The sequence below is a fragment of the Nesoenas mayeri genome (assembly GCF_963082525.1).
Source record: "Nesoenas mayeri genome assembly, chromosome: 18".
NCBI lineage: Eukaryota > Metazoa > Chordata > Aves > Columbiformes > Columbidae > Nesoenas > Nesoenas mayeri.
The window spans coordinates 8,790,868-8,805,884 of record NC_137566.1 but is presented as its reverse complement, the minus strand read 5'-3'; the positions used below and the strand labels follow the sequence as shown (position 1 = coordinate 8,805,884).

Sequence of the window (15,017 nt, the reverse complement as noted above, 5' to 3'; positions counted from 1 at the left end):
AGAAACAAACACTTCTTCCCTGCAGGCGAGGCTCTTCCCTTTTCTTTATAGTACGTAACACTGAAGTTAAAAAAATATAAAATAAATAAAAGAAAAGAAAAAGCATCATCAAAATAGCATGCTAGAAAAATCATTGTTGCAATACAGGTTAGAGGTGGTGCTTAATATCCATGATGCATGGCAAAATGCATGGTGTAAGAAATAAGTTCCTTTAAGATATATATATATGTGTGTATATATATATCCCAATATACAATAAGGATTATGTATTTAGACATAGATACTATATATATATATAAAAAATGTATATATACGTTTTGGGGTTGTCCTATGCAGGGACAGGAGCTGGACTCGATGATTCCAAGATGATGGAGTGGAGCATCTCCCGTGTGAGGAAAGGCTGAGGGAGCTGGGGCTCTGGAGCTGGACAAGAGGACACTGAGGGGTGACCTTATTAATGTTTGCAAATATATAAAGGGTGAGTGTCAGGAGGATGGAGCCAGGCTCTTCTCGGTGACAACCAGTGATAGGACAAGGGGCAATGGGTGCAAACTGGAACACAAGAGGTTCCACTTAAATATGAGAAGAAACTTCTTCTCAGTGAGGGGGCAGAGCCTGGCCCAGGCTGCCCAGGGGGTTGTGCAGTCTCCTTCTGTGCAGACATTCCAACCCGCCTGGACACCTTCCTGTGTAACCTCATCTGGGTGTTCCTGCTCCATGGGGGGATTGCACTGGATGAGCTTTCCAGGTCCCCTCCAACCCCTGACATTCTGTCCCTCTCGTGGGTCCCTTCCAGCCCAGCCCATTTTTACTGTTTTACGCTATCTCATCCGTTTCCCGCTGACCCCGCCCCGCCCGGCGGCCCGTGCCGGCGTTTCCCCGGCGGGGCCGGCAGGAGGCGCTGCGGCGCGTGTGCGGCGCGTGTGCGGCGGGAGCCCCCGGGCCGCCTCTTCCCCTCGCGGCCCGGCGGAGCGGGCGGGGGGCGGGCGCTGCCTGCGCCGCCGCCACCGCCGAGCTCCACAGGCCGCCGCCGCAGCGCCAACCCCCGGGATCGCGGCCGGCAGCAGGTGGGAGGCGGCGGCGGCTGGTCAGGCTCAGCCGGGCTCCCCGCGCGGCCGGGCCTGGAGCGCCGAGCCCGGCTCCGACATGTCCGGCAAGATCGAGAAAGCAGGTGAGCGCGCCGGGCGCCGCGGGAGGCCCGGGCGGGGAGACGCGCCGGGGCGGCCGCGCTCGCCGCCTTCCCCATCAGCGCCGCGGCCCGGCGGAGCTGCCCGAGCTGCCGGTTGGGGCCTGGCGCGGCCCGGCGGGGCTGGGGACGGCGGGCAGGGCCCCCGCTACCCGCGGGGCTCGGCGGCGGCTCCTGTCACGGCGGCGCGGGCAGCGGGGAGCGGGGAGCGGGGCCGGGCCCGGCGCGGCGGGGGATGCTCTGCCCGGAGCTCCCAGCCCGGCGCGCCAGGGGCCGGTCCTGGGCTGCCGGGCGCCGTTTGCCTCGGGCTTTTTGTCTCCTCCGCTTCTCCCCCCTTGTTTCTTTTATTTTTTAAAATTATCCCGCACCCCTGCCGTCCTTCCCATGTAGCATCAGGGGCGCTGCAACGCTTTGGGGCCTACACGCGATGATTAATTGCAACTTCTCCAACTTTCCTCTTTCTGCTGTTTTGTGCAAGGTCAGAAAAGATGAGTCTGTGGGCAAATGTCAGAGGGAGCTGGCTCGTTTTTTCCTCTCCCTTGCAAAGCTCTGCCCGGGGTGCTCGGGGGAGGCTGCTGAGATCTGCTCTCCCAAGCAAACGCTCCGGCACGGATCAGATTGTCTCTCTGTGCTTCTGGAGCCGTGTCTGGTTCTCAGTTGTCACTTTAGATGGCTGAATGCCCCTGTTTTTCTGTGTAGCGGGAGTAGTACGTTTAAAGATTCAATTAGTGTTTTGCAAATCAACCAGTGATTTAGTTTAATTATGTTGCATTTAATTAGAAGAGAAAAATCAATGCTGTTTTGTATTTTTTTTTTTGTTTTAATTGTAAGGAAGAGCTAGGCGGTTTCCTGCTGGGGAACGTAGGGTAGCAGCCTGAACCAGGATGTGCAAGCACAGCGTTCAGGCTTTCCAGGATGTTGGCCACCAGTTTCACAAAGATTCCTGTTTCAAAGGGGTAGAGTTGGTAGCAGTGCTTTCTGGTTCTGATCCCGGTTCATTCTGGCTTCTGTGCTATACAGTATATTAATACGTTCTCCCATTATACGGTTCTGGAGCGGTCTTCAGGGATAAGCAGGCTGGCAGCCGGCTTTGAGCGCGGTTTGTAGGCATCTTTCCAGCTCTTAGCGCTAAGTTGCTGTCTCACAAGTGTGCATCGCATCACGGGACAAATGCTATTCCAGAAATATCATGGGTTAATCTGATGCATGATCCCTTACACAGTACCGCACCATAACGCTTTGCTTCGGGATTTTGGCAATGTTTTTTGCTGGTGTATCGTTGCAACCGTTTGTCCGGGAAGCGGGTAGCTGAGTAAAGAAGGTGTTAGTGGCATATATAGACCTGGGGCCAGCTCAGAAATAATTGCAACTTGTTTATGTCAGAGGTGAATTTGGCCTGGGATTTTAGTAACTGCTGATAGCGCTATAGAGAGTAATTACAGATGTATAAATAAGCGATCACGTTTTGTTTATCCGTGTGCAGTAAATAACCCTGTGAGAATAGTAAATATAACTCCGCACCAGTGAAGCAGCGTGGAGAGTTCAAACGCGAGAAGGTGACTCTGTAGACGCACACAAACGCAGTGCAGTTCCATAAACAATAGAATAGGAAGGCCAGAAATACCATACAAAAAAATCATACGCTGTGCAGCCTACAGACCTGACTTTGCAACCTGCTGAACTGCGGTTGAAGAGCTCAGGACATCAAGACCTGTCCCCAGGTCAGTGCTGTCAGTGTAGATTTGAAGACGCGATGGGTGAAGCCTTGATGTGGGGGAATTCTTCCTAGTGGGTGTGCATCATAGGGGTGATTTGCCAAACAAGAACAACTGTAAATCTGGGAAACTGTTCTCTTTCGTCTGCTTGCATTTTCGTTTCTTTTAGAAGGGTATTTTTAAAAAAATATCCCAGTATAAACGGGAGGTGAGGAGGGCTGGAAGCCAGCTGTTCCAGTGCGGTACAGTCTTGATCGCTGTTTGTGAGTGTTTGAACTTCTGATTGACACAAACAGTTCAGTTAACAGCGTCACCGAATAAACACTGTCTGCAATACCGCAGCAATTCTGGGATAATATTTGTCAAGATGTATACAGTAGCAGAACAAAGGATAGAGAGTCATGAAACAAATGCTCTGAGGTCTAAGGTCTGCGTATTTGTGTACAATTGAGTTTGTTTATTTCTTATGGGAACGGAAATACATGCAAAACCCATCATGTTTGTAAATAAAATAGGCTGTTGCCTCATAACAAGCCATCTGACAAACTTTGGAATTGACATGGGCTTGGGTTGGACTCTGGTGTTCATCTAGTCAGGCTGCTGGGAAGAAAAGTGTTACCTTGTGGGGTTGGATCCCTGGAGATCTTACATACATCTGCTCCTTGGGTCCATAAATGAAACACCATGTTGGCACTTAATAAAAAAGAATAATAAATGATTAGAGATAACAGCTACCATCCTCTCCACCAAGGCAGCGGACAAGGCTCCCTCTGGAGCTTCTCTCTACTGTTGTTTAATCACTGCGGAGCGACTCAGAGCACTGCTTGGAGTGAAGGGCAGCCAGCTGGTGACGGAGAATAAGATGGTATCTTTTGTTTTCACTAGTATTAGACTGCCTGCTTCACAGGGCTTCAGCCAGGAGACTTCCTTGTGGAAGCAGAACCCCCATTGACTTGAAGAGAAGGAATGGCATCCAGTGTCGGGTTTTTGTTACTGCAGAGCTGTGACTTTTTGTCTTTGCTTTCAGGAGATATTTGTTCTCACCCTGGTTAATCTTATAGCTTTGATCTAAAGTCCAAAATAAGGATGCCAAGGAAGAGTGGAGAAGGTCGCAGATTCTGCTTGGGTTTCCTGTTACCATGGCAATAGATGAATTCCTGTATTTATTTACCTGATGGATTACGTGCTCCAGGGAGTTGAACTGTTCTGCATCAACTCAGGGAGAATAAGGGACCCGTTAGATACCATCAGTCTAAAAACAAAAGCTCTTCCATGAAGCAGATCCATTCAAGAATGCCCTTTATTAAAACCAAGTAACATATGGGTGCCATACTTGGAAAGTCGATTCTACTTGATGTTTTCAATATTAATCTCATCATTTCTTGCAGGGTTTTCATGTGCCATGTAAGCTTGCTTTTTCAATAGCTGTCTGCTAAAGGTTGTTTGAGATAACTGCCTCATCGTTTGCTACCTGGAGCGCAGTCAGTTATCTCAATTCTACTCTGGACTCAACTGCATGTATTTATTCCCAGCAGACTGAAAATGCTGTTGTTTTCACCTTTTACTCATAAGCCTTTGCCTGATGAGCAAATTCATCTCTGAAGTCTCATCCTTGAATAGTGGGGGTATAAAAATCTATAGGTAATCCCAGGAGAACTCTGTTTTTAAGGAATACTGTGAAGTGGAAGAAACAATTAAGGAGGCCAGATTATTCCCATCTTTATAGGAACTTAATGTTTGTTCAGAGTCCACCATGCCAATTTGCAATATTCTGAATTGTGCATCTGTGAATGTTTTATTTTTTATTAACATGAAGTTTCACAGGGATATTCTTTTGGGGGAGGACACATTTTGAACTGTTATCACCTCTTGGATCATTCTATGGAAATTATCCTGCGTAATTTTTATATGGTGAGTTACTAGGCAGAACTCCTTGGTTCTGTTGTAGATTCACCACTGTACCGTGTTCTTCAGAATGAGGACTTTCAAGTTACAAGTTTAGCAGTTGGCCAGTGCTGCTCTCCTGGTGGTTTTCAAACAAACTAAGAATGCTCCATGAAATGTCTTGTCCTACAATCTGAAAATTAAACTCTTCTAAAGACTCACTTCACAACCCTAAAGGCAATTCAGTTCCAATCCTTCCTTACTTGGCCTTTTAGCACCTGCCGCATTTCCTATTATACGTGACTCGGATAGTGACCTCCCATGTGTGTTTTATTGTAACGTGTGTAAAAACCATCAACAGTTCAGTCTGGTTTTGTGTGAAGGCAAAATACAGGTACAAGATAATCACTGTTTAGTGTTCCCTACAAAATGGCACGAAGAGCAGGATTTTGCGCTTTTTATGAGTCAGCGTAGACCTGACGGGTTGCGCTGCACGGCTGGGAGACGGGAGCACTCAGAAATGCAGCCTGCGGGATAACGGCGGCAAGGTTGAGATGCTCACAGCAGTTGTAAGAAGGGAGTAGACAAGGAGTGGAGAAAAAAAGACAGCTGAAGTCTGCTGGAATGTGAAGCAGCTGGGTTGCGCCTTAGTCAGTGAAAAAGCAGAAACTGGAAACAATTGCTAAATTTATTTTCAGTGCGAGCAATCGTTTTCCTTGAACCGCCATGGCTAAATATATCTGTTGGTGTGATTTTTATGTGGCGATAGCTCTCACCGGCTCTTGCAAACCTTCCAGCAAGCAGATTGATGAGTGGAGGTTGGCTGTTGGTCACGATCATAACACAAATGTCCCTCGTCCAGGTCCATTGCTTCACTTGCAGGGAACATTTTGTATTTGTAAGGGACCTGTAGGCTCTCAGCACAGCTTTGCTTGTTGCAAGAGATTGCCCGAGTGGAAGAAACCTGCTATCTGTTCCTAGGGAAGGGAATGTATCTCTGAAAACAACTGAAAATGTATTGTGCTGTAAATGCCCGAATACTTGGGAAATTCTGCTTTGGTGTTTATCTGTCTTGTTTTCTTTATTAGCATGAGAAAGCTGTAGGATTCAGCCATTGCCATGGAAGCAGTATGAAAGGAGTATTAAAATCATATAGCTATCACAAGAATATTAGCTTTGTTATTTGCCTGTTTTGTTTATATAACCAAAGTTTGGCTTTCATGGTGTAGAGTTGAGAAATACTGGAGAACATAACGGGATGAGGGGATGGTGACGGAGAAAACGGTGTCGTTCTCAGTGGTTCAGTGGAGATTAAAGGGAGAGCTGGCTGGAGAAAAATGAGATTTATTCACCTTTGCAAGTTTGAATTTGCAGCCCCAGAACCCCAAGGTGTATGAAAAGGTGGCCAGAGAAGGAAAAATGACATCAAAAATGGAGGTGTTGGTGGAATGGCTGGAAAGACCAGAAACGGAGCGAGAGGACGTGCAAGCCCTGGATGTCAGAAGAGGAGAGAATGGTGGGTGAAGTCGCGTGCAAGTAGAGCAGATAGGAGAAGACAGACGGATCAGAAAAAGCTCAAGTGAACAAGGAGGAGGCTCCTGGGGGCTTTTGTGGAGTCTGTTCCAAGGCGAAGAGACAGAAGATGAATTTCAGCAATCCAGAGGAGCTGCAGGAATCCCGCAGGTTGGGACACGCTGCCAAAGGAACGTTCTGCAGTTCTGCCATTCATGTTACTGCAGCCTGACAAATTTACAGCTACGTTACCTGCCCCGTAGCATCCACTCTCAAAAATGCATTTCTGATCTCTTCCTGTGCTGTGTGACATTGACGCTGATAGAGGAAACAATTTCACCCATGTAAGAGAGAAATGATGTCCCCACATATTATGTGAAGCAACGTGAGAAAGTGGATGGATCAGGTTATTGCTCTATTTGTGTTGCATATTTCAGTTAAAGCTCTTCAGCTTTGAAACTTGTCTCTTGACGTTAAATCTGTTTAGTGTTTTAGTTGCTACCATAGCTTGTGAGATAATATTTTAATGTTGAGAGCAAGGAAGAATTGAATAGGAACAAGTATAAGAAAGAGCAGGTGTGTACCAGAGCGTTCACTGACTTAGTGTTGTGGGAGATGCGATACGGACAGCATTTGGGAGAATTCGTTGTACATTTGCTTTCTATTTTATCATATTTAGGAAAGTAATCTAAAAAATCAGAGAATTGACCAGAGCTGTATGGAGATTCTAATCCTGGCTGGCATTTTGGTTTCAGATTTCTTTCATATTTTTGGTTCCCCTTTCACACCCCTAAGGGTGTTGATTGAGCATGGATGGCACCCGAAGACGAGATTTCTTAATCACGATGCTGAGGCTCCTTGAATTAAGCAAATGCGTGCTTTGCATTATCTTCTTCTACCTGGGTGACGGCCTCTGCTGCTTCGTGTAGAGCTTTTCTGGTGTCATGAAAATAGTGTGCATTTTGTGATTTGAGTTAACATCGTGGTGTGGTGTCAGTGCCTCTGAGGAAATACTGATTCGCTATTCTGCTGAGGGTGGAAGGTTAAAGCTCGCTGGCGCTCTCGTGCTCTCATTCTTTCTCTCTGAAGGCTTCACGCGGGGATGCCTTTTGTTGTGTACTTAACGTATTCACTGAACCAGTCCCATTTATATTCTAAACAAGATCTTTAATTTCATCCCTTGCATGTACAGAAATCTTGGGTTTTGAAAGAAAATAGATGACAATTTTCTTTTTTGGCTTCTGGAAAGAAAGGAAAAAATCAGTACAAGTCAAAATCCAGGAATAGTTACAAATAGCTGGTAAAGTTGGAGTAAGCAGGTGCTGCAACTTGTTTGATGAAACCTTGATAGAATTTTAGCAAGAGACTGTGTAATTCTATATCTGTAAGAAGTGTGTTGACAATGTACAGCATGCATTGGCTTTTCCCCTATCTTTTCATGTTTTCATTGTGCTTCTCAGTCTACTGATCTGTCCTGTCCATGCTCCCCAAGATGTGGTAAAATAGCCTCAGGAATAAATTCCATATTTAGAAAGTTTCCTTTACGAACCAAACATCATGTAATAAAGGGCACCCAGGGAAATCAATATTTTATTTCTGATTGTATAGCGCATTCCAGCCAATTCTAGAGAGCGACGCTCACTGAATCCATCCCACAGCGGGCTTCAGTTAGCACAATACTGTTGAAAATACAGCTTTCCTTGGTTGATACATTATCCTCTCTTTTTGTGCTCTGACTACCTTAGCTTTAGTTTGTATGGGGAGATAAAGTGTGGATGGTTCCCATCCAACTTTTGCTTAACAATGCAACCTTGCATTTAATTGTTGGGAGTGATGTGTGCTGCAACGTTCATATGCGAAGAAATTAAATATCCCTATTTGGATATATTTTTTCCATCTTATTTTTTTTTAGTGTATATTTTCTAATTAGAAGAAGCTTTAAACTTGATTATATACAAGGATTTTGGTTCTTATCACTGCCTGTGTGTGTTTTCAGGTAGACTTTAAACAAAGATGGTTTACTTTCCGTCCATCTCGGGTGAATGCACTTGTATGAATGTCTTCAAATATGCATGGGCAGCTCTTCTTCTTAGGTTTTATCCCAAATTACAGCCTTGCTTATCAGACCTCAGGTCTGAGGTGTGCGTTTCGCTCCCTGGGGACGTCGCGTACACCACAAGTGACACACGGGAGAACATCCGTGAGCTTCCCCTTGGCTAGTCCAAGGGATCGAACTCATCCTTAGGACCAGATGCTGGTGTCAGTCGTGTCATTGCCCAGGGTTGCCAGGGTCCTTGTGGCTTTTGACTCCATGCACAAGGAAAAAACACTTACCTGGCAGCCAACCGCAATTATCTCTGTTCAGACCACCCCAGTGTGTATTTTGCACTTTTTATTCTGGCTGCAGTTAACATGGTAAAGACGGGAAAACTAAGGAAACATCTGTGGGATTATTTCTGACAGGTGGGCAGCTGAGTTTATCTGTAAATCCCAAGAGTCTCTGGCAACAAGGTGTGTCATAGTGTTAGGAACAACAAAACCATGTTGAAAGGTTGTTGATTGTTTATGTCATTGTTTTGATACTTTTCAATTTCTGCAAGTACTTAAGGCTGCTATAAATAATATAACACCGTCCGAGATTACAGCTGTTGAGCATTTGGGTTGTTGAAGCTCCACTGGCAAGATGCAAAAAAAAGTTCCCCCATCAAGTGAAAACATAACTGATTCCAAAATCACTCCCAGAATATATGTGCTATTAACATGGATGTTGATTGAGGTCCTGATCCGATTCCGGCATCCAAAGTTGATAAATCGTGCAAAACTCCGTTCTCGGCAATGTTATCAGTGCTGTGGCTTGTCCTGAGGGTTTAGGATTATTTTCATTTGTTTTTATCATTTAATACCTCTCAGATGAGGTACTTCACATCTAAAAGCTTTGGCAAGCTACTATGCTAACTTTCAAACATGATCATAATGGGAAAAAATAACGCTAGAAATATCAGTAGTATACATTTAATGAAATGGTTACTCAAAGCTTTCCTATCCAGAAAAGTAACGCTGGTTTGTGTTGGTGCTGCACATTATGATCTTAACCTTTGGGATGGTAAAAAGCATAAAAACTGGCTCCTCCTGCCATCCTGTGCCCTTGAAGGAGTCGTTTAGTTAAATTCCTGAATATTTTTGCAGCTGTGGTTGTGGTTTATTAACTGACGCTGCCTTGAAGAAGAGCCCGTGTCTGCAGCAGTTTTCATTACTCATCTGTCAATACTTGCAGAGTAAAACAAATGGGTCTGAGTAGAGAGATTCCTGCTCTTCTGTGTGTAAATGGTTTCTTTTTCTCCATCCCACAGTTTTGATGCAGTTCATGGTTAGACTATTGGATAGGAAGGTCTGGCCTGCTTTGTCTGTCAGGGTTATTTTAAGCTATGATGTTTAGATTTTATTAAATGAACCAGAGGGAATTAAAAACATTTCTCCTTCCCAAAATACTCTCTGTCATACAGCTGTAAAATGCCCTTTATCCTGAATCATACCAGCTGAAGAATCTCCAGAATGTCTCTTTTGCAGTGGGTACAATATGATTTGTGGCCAGTTCAACAATTTGCTTGTCGGAAGAAATCCAGTTGAGTTTGGGTTTGTTTTTATTTTTACATAATCCTCAAAATTGAAAATGAGATGAACCAAAATTAGTACATTACTGTGTTTACTGATGCAAACTGCAAGTTTTGCAGTAATGGCCTTGGCTTCTGAGTGAGTTGCGGGAGGCAATTTATCAGCCTGAATTTTGGGGTTTTTTGCATTCTCATTGCAAACAAAGGGTGCATCTTATTTTGAAGCCCCTGCAGAACAGGGAGAACTGCTCTGGGAGATGTAGATGTAAATGAATTTCGTGCTGGTACACAATATGGACCAGTGAATGGAATGAACCACTTTTGTAGTAAACGAGCAGTCAATAGGAAATGCTTTGGTGGAACTGGACAGAGCTGGAGCAAGAGGATGAGCAGTAACAGGTAGAGGAGAAGGACTTGCAGAGCCCAGGGATTGACTCACCAGAATGGCAGCCAGGTAGGGAGAAAGTGAGCTTAAAACCCAAAAGTCCACGATGACCACTGTGTACGTGTATTTGGGGGGAAATACTGGTGCCCTTACCCCTTTTCCTGTTGTGCCTTCTGCTTTTGCTTAGTTTTTATCCTACTTCTTAAAATCACGATTGGGCAAAACCACACGCAGCAGTTCCCCGTGCAAGAAAGCGTGAAGAACTAAGGCCCAGCTTAGCTAAGGTGATGCATAACTTAAAGCCTTTTTTTGTGCCTCTGTACCTTGGCTGATGAATTGGTGCCAGTTCCCTTAGTGCCTTTTGTCATGGAGTCACCAACAAATGTATTTTGCAGCTTGTCCCATGGGAGACTGTTCTGCGTTACCGTGGCCTCCGGTGAGAGCAGAGGGAACCAAAACCTCTGCCAGCCTGAGCTCTTGACTGTCTGCAAGCATGAGGACCGAGTTTGGAGATAAAAACTGATTAGTGGATAATTCCCCCAGGATGAATAATCTCAGCCTTAACAGATGAATTGCAGATGGTTTTGGATGAGAGAGGGATATCAGGTTTAAAATGTCATTCAGTTAGTAACCTGAATCTCCTGACCTTACGTGGCATTGCAGGGTTGTTTCAGCCGAGCGAGAATGGAAGGAGACACTTGCCTGTGGTCTGCGGCCGGTGGTCCCTGCACCGCTCTGAACCCCAAACCCCCAGCGTTATATTCTCCTGTTGGTTTGAAAAGTCTTTCACTCCACACTGTCAAGGAAAGCCTCCAAAATATAGAGGAGAGCAGTTGTAAACTCCCCAAGTGAGAAGGATTAGTATCTAGTGCGACTTCTTGAACTATTTTCAGATTAGTTGTGCATCTTTACCCATCTTCCACCTTTGCAAAGGTAACATTACGTGTGTGTTTGCCCAGCTTTGAGTGGAAAGCTTGCAAAACAGACATAAAACCAAGTTAAGGACTATATGAGCAAGCTATGTCAATAAAGACCATCATTTTGCGTAGCTGAGCAGCTCATCAAATTACTACAGCGCGACTCTCCTCACAAATGCTTTTGTGTTTTGTCTGTTGACTCATCCATCTCAACACTCACAGTAACATTTCAGTGCTGTCTTATAAAGCCTGTGACTGAAACAAGGCTGTTCTTGGGCTGGTTAATCAACAGATGCAATTAATACAATGATGTTTGTCTTGACACCCCGTCTCACTGTGGCGGCATTGTGAGCAGCGTCGCTACGCAAGGAGATCTCTGTGGGATGGGCAGATCCCTCAATGTTTGTGTTCCATGTAAAGTCAACACTGAAGGAGTTTCAAACCTCTCCTTAGCTGGCAAACAGTCTCACTGGCACTACAAGTGATGTTAACAAAAGGTTAAATCATAATCTGCAGCACTTCTGATTTATTTAACAGTTTTTTAAAATGCTAGGCTTTCGTTCTGTTAGAGAGCACCAGAAGTGTAAAAGGAAAGTTCAGATGGATTTTCTTCTTGTGTGAGTCTGGGAAGGTGGTGAAGGAAATACGATTTGGACTCAGATATTTATTCTTTCAGTAGAACAATGTCAGTCCCAGACCAGTGCTTCTCAGATGTGTTTTACCCTGGGAACTTGCATAAAACGTCTTCCCTTTCAGCTATTTCATTTTTAGCTGTATAGAGGGTGTAACCATTGTTTAAGGGAGTGTCGGTGGCACGTAGCCAGTTGATATCTAAACCCTATGATGAATTGTTTTAAAGAGAGTATGATTTTCTGTACTGAGATATATTGATGACTTTATTTCAAGGCAGGAAGTACACGCTGCTTCCAGCAGTTGCCAAAGCAGCTGTTCGGTATGAGTAACCCATATGAAAAATCTTACGAACGCCTTAATATTGATAGGAAGCAGCACAAGCTTAAATGATCAGCCGCAAAGTGTGGTTAAGCTGTACCAAGAGCTGCTTTCATATTTTCACTTGCTTGGAATTTTGTATCGGAGAAAGTTTCACTTTCTTATGGTATCAAAGTCTGTAGGGTAGCTTACAGAGAGGTATTTAACTTCAGGCTAGTTAATATTTGTAAAGGCTTGTCTGGACACTCCTCAGACTCTTGCTTCAGGGTACAGATTTATTTGATTTATCCCGAGTTGAGTTGATGCTGCAGATTCTGTCTCTGTAGTCTCAACCGGCTCTGCGGCTTTTAGCATTTCCTAGTACAGTGTCACTTAGACTGGGTTTATACCAAGGCCTGTATTAGACAGGGCACACATTGAAATGCAGTCACCTCCCTGTCCTGAGTTTCCTTATCGCTAGATTGGGGCTTTTTGGTGTAGTCTCTCTGTTTTTAACCACAGAGCTGACTTTGTCGAGACCAATACATAGATTTCCATAGCTTTCCAGCAAAAAGTTTATTTTTAATAAATGGCCATATCAGCTGATTTCTGCAGTTGACATTTTCTGGAAGAAGAGGTAATGATTTTGATCCACACCCCTGTGACGGACGCCAGCTGTGAGCAGCAGGGGGGTGCTGGGCTCCGGGGGGGCTTTTCTGGACATGGTGGCTGTAGCAGAACTGCTGACCTGTGGCTCATAAAAGAAAGAAAAAGAATAAGCAAGAAGTGCTGTGCTCTAAACGGGAACCTGTCTGGAAGCTGAGCATGCAGAGATAAGCCGCTGAAGGGGAAAACCCGTTCACCTATAACTGATGTATGGTACAAGTGAACCCCATCGTAGTTTCCCAGCTCAGCTCCTGAGAAGCTTCCAACCCAAGTTCAGTTACTTCCTTCGTTCTACTTTTGAGCTCTGCATCTGAATTGCTTTTATTTTGTATTGTTTCTTCTTGTCTTTGAAACCAGGATATGATTTCTTCTTTGCCACCTGTCACTGCCCTTTGTTTCTCCTGATTTACAATCTTTTTGACGCGTACTCGTCTGGCTCATAGGGCATCCTGTCTAAGAGCCTGGGTCATGAGTGCTTGATTCAGCGTGGTTGTCCTGGAGATGTATAGGGATGTGCCAGCAAATAGTGGTATGTATGTCACAGCAAAGGGACACACACACACGTCTTGCCCAAGCAGCAGAGCCTCTCTTGCTGCTGAATGTGACGCATGGGGGTGGTAGCAAGGGGAAATGAGGGATGTTCTGGCTTATTCTGAGAACAAAATTCAATTTCCCTTGCTGCAATAGTTTCATGAATCAGAAAGGAAAATGTGTAACGCTTAGTGTTTATCTAGAACTTTTCATTTTTAGAGCATTGTATAAGCATTCTATACTTTTGCCTTCATGGTGAGTGGTGATGGAAAGTGCTGACTGTAGCGTGGCGAGGAGTACAACTTCTCCCCTTGATTCTTTTACTGCTGCGATTTAACTTGTTATTTTGGTCATTTGGGCATTAAGTAGTGAGAGTAGAAGACATAGAGCTATGTAGCGGTGGCATCTCTCCATTTGAGGGAAGGTGCAGGTAATATTCTGTGCCACCTAGAACCCTTGAACCTTCTGTTCCCGATTCAGCCTCCTGGTTATGTCGATCCTAATCTTTCATGGAGGCTCAAGAATCTGAAATTAAGTTGCGGACCTCACCTCATATTCTCTGGGTTGAGGAATCTTGTACAAGGTATGATTTGATGGGCTCATGCTCTTCAAACTTTGCACTTGTATGTTGCAATTTCTTTAGTGGGAGGCTAATAAACTTCCCAGAAGATTATCCTCATTTCCAGAGTCTCAAAGTCTGAGTTGTAATTAAGCACTTAATTTGATGAGGGTTTTTAAATGTGTTGCTGCTCTACTGGCAGCTTGGGGAAACGCTTCCATCTTCAGCCTAGCTTCCCTGGTGTGGGCTCAAGCTCAGAAGGCTGATGTATATTTAGAACTGGCAGAACTGCAGCCTGCCAGCCAGGCCTCAGAAAATTGCTCCAAATCTATGTTCCCTGGGTAGGTTAAAGCCAAATTTGAGAGAAGCCTGGCTTTTTTTGAAGAAGTTAGGGTGATGGCAATTTTTCATTAACAAATGGGCAGTGGGAAATTTGAATAATACATTTTATTGCTTACAGTTGCAGAGTTCCCCAGCTGCCACAAATGACTGTAATCAGTACCTCCAACAGGGAATCAGTTATTTTAGTTCTACATCATCTGGAGACTCATGATCATCCGGAGAGTTGTGTTGTCAGAGAAGCACGTGCCTTGACCAGTGGGTATCACCTATTTAAGAAATAAGTCTATTTTTATCCACATTAGTGTGATATGTGCTGCAGGAAGGTGACTTGGGCCAATGACTTGGGCTCATAGGATTTAATACACAAATAATAATGACTGAGTAGAGATTTTTCCTTTCATGCTATTTGAGGTTATGGCTTCCAGTTGCCTGATTAAGTTTGTATCCTCTGCTAAAGTTTCTCTGCTGTTTAAGTAAAACATTTTCTCTTCCCCCTCTCTCCTGTGCTTCAGCTTTTTTGCTTGAAACCTCAGGAACAGTCTTGAAGACTTGCTTATGCTGTGCCTTTGAATTGACCCCCATATATTTCCATTGAGACATTAGGATGGCCATCCCATTTCCTTCTATTCTCAGTTTAAATTTTCCTGTTATGGGAATACTAACAAAAAAAAAAAATTGAATTGCAATTAGTCATATGTTAAAACAACCAGCCTAAAGCCAGCAGGAAGAGCATCCTCTGCATCTCAGGGTTCGAGGCCGTGTGTCCGTTTGCCATTTTG

General features: G+C 44.5%; 1 protein-coding gene across 1 annotated transcript in view; it reads left to right on the top strand.

Moving 5' to 3' along the window:
* Window positions 1-935: 935 nt before the first annotated feature.
* RAPGEF1 (Rap guanine nucleotide exchange factor 1) overlaps window positions 936-15,017 on the top strand; it is a 75,646-nt gene continuing 61,564 nt past the window's right edge. Inside the window, exon 1 of the mRNA XM_080356075.1 lies at window positions 936-1,171. Within this exon, the coding sequence (XP_080212201.1) occupies window positions 1,147-1,171 (25 nt within the window). The 5' untranslated portion in view covers window positions 936-1,146. The remainder of the gene's footprint in view (window positions 1,172-15,017) is intronic.